This window comes from Schistosoma mansoni, chromosome 1 (assembly GCF_000237925.1).
Source record: "Schistosoma mansoni strain Puerto Rico chromosome 1, complete genome".
Classification (NCBI taxonomy): Eukaryota; Metazoa; Platyhelminthes; class Trematoda; order Strigeidida; family Schistosomatidae; genus Schistosoma; species Schistosoma mansoni.
The window spans coordinates 56,679,561-56,685,427 of record NC_031495.1 but is presented as its reverse complement, the minus strand read 5'-3'; the positions used below and the strand labels follow the sequence as shown (position 1 = coordinate 56,685,427).

At 30.3% G+C, this 5,867-nt stretch overlaps 1 protein-coding gene across 1 annotated transcript in view; it reads right to left on the bottom strand.

The window, feature by feature from the left end:
• Positions 1–2,262, bottom strand: part of Smp_181200 (putative zinc finger protein) — a gene marked incomplete at both ends in the record, with an annotated part of 15,752 nt that extends 13,490 nt beyond the window's left edge. Inside the window, one exon of the mRNA XM_018794949.1 lies at positions 2,257–2,262. Coding sequence (XP_018649310.1) covers positions 2,257–2,262 — 6 coding nt within the window. The remainder of the gene's footprint in view (positions 1–2,256) is intronic.
• Positions 2,263–5,867: the final 3,605 nt, after the last annotated feature.

Genomic DNA, 5,867 nt, shown 5'->3' with positions numbered 1-5,867 from the left:
TTTTTTTTCTTTGCTTAAAACTGAACCATTCAATTTATACCCTGAAATGTTAATCAGTACATATTGTTTCCTGTTCTCCTATAAGCAATAACGAATAAGAATAAAAATATTTCTGAGAAGATGCGAACGTGTCGTCTATGTCTACTACCTAAGATGATTAATATGATGACAATTTAAGTATCTAAACAAGATACAACTTTATATGTATGTATATGTAGAAGAGTAAAGATGAAGTGGGGGTAGAGTAAAATTACTAGTCAACATCTCCCTTTTCAACTTCTTCCCCTTTCCTGAAATAAAATTCTCAAAAGTGAACAATTATACTACTGGACTCAAATATGAAAACAACCAATCAGTGAATTGAAATTTTGGGTCAGAGATATTACAAATTTTTTTTACTAATTTCACATCAGTTTTGGAAAATAATCCGCCCCTTTACTAATGAAAACAGCCCGCATGATAAATATATAACAATTAAGTAAATGATAAATAATGTGAAATATTTGATAAAATGTTACGCTTTTTTACATTCCTGATTACAGATTTGATCAATGTTTGATTAAAACTGTTAGCTGACTTCCGTTTCATTTTGAACAGTAAAAATGACCCATTCAACTTCAGTTACACGAAATATGTTTAAAAACACCTTATCTAATCTCCAGGGTTATTTAGTCATAGATACATCAATTTCCATTAGTTGAAATGAATGAAATGATTTAACTAAGCCTGCAGTTTTGAGTAGTGAATTATGTTATCACTTATGGGTAATGTTATATTAGCGTTAGGTAGCGAATAAAATTCAAAGCCTTGACCAATCTATTATACAGTTAGTAAACAAGTTTTCCTTATTCGAGTCCCAATTTGAAACTCCAAAACTGGAATTTAAATAGATCCAAGTTATTAGTCCCGAGTAGGGTGAAACTGTTGTCCTGGATTTCTTTGCTAGTTATTAACTATCTATTCTGTCAAAGTTTTCATTTTATTTCATAATATTTGATCAGTTTATACCAGACGTTTACTCATTCTATACAGGGCTTTAATAAGTGATGTGATGCAAAGTTTTTGAGGATTACTGTCATGTATCCTTTATTTTGATAAATACCATCGAAAAGAGTTAGAAATACACTCAAGGTACTCAGCAGTTAGTGAGTTCAATAAGGTTTCTAAGGCTGTTTTATTTAATCATTCACAGAGATTGAAGACAGACACTACTTAAATATCAATAACAATAAGAAGTGTTTGGTAATCATTCATTTTTAACAATTCCTTAACCAATGATTACCAATGATTAGAAGAGTTCACTACGAAAGTTTGTCAGAAGGTAAAATGTATCGGAAAAGCAAATACCGAAAGATCGGTCACTGTAATTGCAAAAAATATAATTCCAACTATTTAGATAATTACTTAATTTAAAAAGGTAAATAAAAAGAATCTCTTATTCAACATATCATGATGTATTTAAATTGTACATAAAACTATCAAGTCTACCACGAAAAGCGTCTTTGTTTTCCATCCTAATTCAATAAGGTACGTGGTTAATCATTAACTAGATAGTCAGAAATAAAAAGAAGTATTCATGAATGATGTAAATGTCATAATTATGAACATTCTGAAGTCACACAAATTTATGGTACCTCAGTAACAAGACAGCATATAGGATATGATTCATTTTATATAATAACACTGTTAAATTGTCGGTAAAGTTTAATTTCTATAGTCTAAAGTAAATTTAAGTTTTATGCTTAACATTTCTATGATGAGCAGAAAACAGTGAATAACTTTAATAAGAATATAGTCAACGATAATCATCATACAAAGAATATTGTTTTTTACTACATCAGATTTCTGTGTATTTCACTCCAATGTTTGTTGAACTACATTCTGTCAATCTAAACAAACAGTATGAAAGAAAATGTGAATGATAATCATGAGCATAAATTTTCATGGGTTACTGATCATACCTAACCATCACTAAGGCTCTTAGGTTCTTTTCATTGTGGATAACACGAATTCTAAGAATAAAATACATTAACTTAGGTAATCATTCAAACATATTTATGCACTTTGGGTGTTGTATTCTGCGAACTGGATGTTTCTGAAAGAAATTTGTGATGACAGTATAAAAGACACTGATGCTGAAAAACTTCGACAACAACTGGCCTCCTATAGAACTAACGTGTTAACAGTATTTAGTATTTGAGAGATTAGACTCTCTAAAGACTGTAAACTTCGTTTTCCAAATAACATAAGACATACATCCATATTTTCCTTTCCAGTATTCTTCAACTACCTAACATTGGAAAATACGCGGTACTCTAGCAACTAACTATCATGTTACGACCAAGGACAAAATAGAATCTTTTTAAGACTACTGAATTATATACAGAGTAATTTGCCCCCCACCCTCATTCAGTAGAAAGTCCATAATTTGCACCTCCGTGAAATCCATGCCACTGTAAACTTTTGAACCCTAAAGATCTTTGAATTGGCTACTCATTTTTGTAGTAATGTTCAATAGAATATGCTAACAAAAACTTTTAATCTTCAAGTTTAATCTAACAATTCAATTACGGATATCAAGTGTTATAATAGAAAATTTTAATTCCCTTGATCAAATAAATTACGAAAAATATGTAATCTTAAACATTAATTAATTTTACAAGAAGACTATTTGAAAGTGGAAGAGAAAGGAGAAATTGTAGTAAGAAAAAAACTGTTATTTACAATAACAAAAAACCCCCAACAATCTACTTGATAGAAGAGGAAAAATGGGTGTGATAGAAAAAAAAACTAATATTTTTTGAGTTGACTGTTATAAACTAAAATCTCATTATTTTACCACACCCTATCATCTTAAGAAAAGAAGTAATGTATTAATTTTTTATATATATATCTAAAGACTACTTAAATCATAATATCAGATCAATGTATAAACATATACACCCCTATCATCAATTTTTGTAATAACAGTATATGTCCTCACAAAAATTAAGATAAGCACCATAACGAAATAATTAAAATTGTATTCATTTAATATAGTTATCTATTCAAAAAAACTCTTATATAATTTCGTATTTAATTCTTATTCATTGATTTCCCTTTCCCTCCCCCCCCACTCCTTTCCATTATTTTTTCATTCTTACACCCATTATTTACACTTTTACCGATTTCTATAAAATCAAATTTTTTTCCAGTTACAATAAAATAGATCGTATATATAATCTGCTGGGTTATATTTTTTTAATCAATAAATTTATTAAAAGTTGAAAAAGTCACTTATTCGATAAAAATTGTTTTTTTGTAATAATACTTGAGAAATGTCAAGTAGATTAGATGTAGATGTCAAGTGGATTAACAAGTGAAACATAATTTGTTAGGAATCAATTATGTAATGTTAATTAACAATGCTCATCTCTAAACTTAACCGAAATATTCGAGGCGATGCTAGTCAATAACCATCTGTTGTTCTGCTCTTAAGTCCAAGTAGCTTAGTTACGACGTCGCTAGTGAGCTGGATGCTGTTTTGACATGTTTAAAGAAAGATAAAAAAGACGCTAATTACGAAAGCGTAAGGAATTAGTCTTACAGATTTTAGACATTCATAAGTCAGTTATTTCCTTGGCAACTCCTTTGAATATAACACTGGATAGCATATGTCTATATAGTTGCACGCATACCTTAATTACTGATATTGATAAGCGGCAGACCTAAGTTAAAATCACCCCTCTAGTCATTACTTACTGGTTAATGCAAAGAAGTAAGATAAGTATTGTAACTAGAAATTGCTTCATGAACATATGAAAGATAGAATACTTAAAACCATAGAGCACTGAACAAATATTCCCTCCTAACTCGTGACTTTTCAACAATACATGGTCACAACTCCACACATAAAACAAACTCAAGACTGTCTTGTTTTACGTAGATGAAAATACTTACACCATTAACCCATTTCATAGATGTTCCACAAATTCTGATATTCTATAACTCTCATTCAAAACTATTAATGAACTGCTATAAGCCTTCTAATTTCGCTAACTCCAAAGAACACATTTACTCTGTAGAAATCAGGGAAATTTATTTATAACCTAGTTAATAATAAGCACAAGAGTATCATCTACCAATTTTTAAAGAAACTCCAATATAATTAATTTTACTTTCTTTTATTACGACTGGAGATGGCAAAATCTTTAGACCAATGAACGTATGTTTACTTGTATCCAATTTTTCATGCTAACAGTCACATTCATGCACCTGTTGTTTAGACCGAAGCTAACCTGTACATATTATACTCTCCATAATTATACAGTAATATACAGTAAAATTATTGTCTCTGTTAAGTGCAAGTAAAAGGTTTTACATTCGACAGTCTGAATATCACACTACTTATGTTTACTGAATGACTATAAACAGACTAATGCCTAGGAAAGTGACAATATTCCTAATGAATATTGAAGGTTGATGAAACAATAATATGCTTAGTTACTTTTGTAAAAACCATGTACCAAAAAAAACATGCAAAAATTTAATTAAAACCATTTTTAAGTCAAATTTATAGAAAACTGAACCTTTAACAGTATTCTCAGTAGACTATTCAAAACTCCTTTTTATGACTTCAAGTTGTATTAATTTACTGCAACATATACTCATAATATAAGATAAATGATTTCAAATTCCAGATGTCCTTATGATATTACATTACTTGACTTGATTACTAAGCCAAATAAAATAATACATTTGCCTATATATACTACCGAGTACCAAATAAGCCTTCACACTTAACTTCAAATGTTAATATATTCCATTGAAAGTGATAAGTTAACACTAATTAACTTTTAGACGTTTGACTGAAAATGTTGAAAGATCGAAATGATTGTTTAATTTACAGACAAAAGAAAATTGTAATTAGAATATTTCTCGATCTACACTCATTAATACTGATGAAAATACTGGAATAAAGATATTGAGTCTTAAATAGAACCTTTTAAGGTTTACTGTTAAAATATGCTAAGGAAAGCTGTATTTAGAGTCAAAAACTGAATTTTTTTAACTGACAGTAGATATTGAATAAAATTTTAATTCATTTATTGATTTCTCACAAAAATTTAGATAACAGAGTATTCCCTAACTGTTTAACTGGTTTGTAAAGAAATGATATATTTTGATGTTTACCACCACTAGCTAACATAAACTGCAGAATCATTTTGTAAAACAAACTTTTCCACCCGTATTATATTGACGTTTAATACAGAACAATGTTTAGACTTGTTAACCCATTGAATTAATGGTAACACGATAATTTTATATAGTTAAGATCATGAGTCAAGTGAAGCTAGACCAACATCGAAAACCTGGAAGCATTGGACGGTCGTTTCGCCCTGTTGTGGGGCTCCTCAGCAGTGCGCATCCACGATCGCGCCTCGCGGGATTCGAACCCAAGACCTACCAGTCTCGCGCCAGAGCACTTAACCGATAGACCACTGAGCCGGTCAGCATCCAATGGTGTTAATGTCTAACCTCAACCAATCCCATTGCTTCAATTGACTCATCATCTCAACTATATAAAATTACTGAAATCTCCACAAAATCCCCTTGTGATAATGATCAATGCTCCATGAGATAATTCCTGGAGTTCTAGTGAGAAGTCGTGGCCAGTGGAGCTAATCCATTTCAGGTAGAGATAGGTATCTACCTCAATACAATGGAGGTTGGTCGCGCAATTTCGAAACCTGATAATCCTCATTTTAATCTTGTGTTATAACACAACTAAAAGGTTCGAAACTAAGTAAAACGATTATAGAATATTCTGTGGTTCTAAATAATCTCCTGACTATAAAAAACGGATAAATCTTATCATTTATCTATTT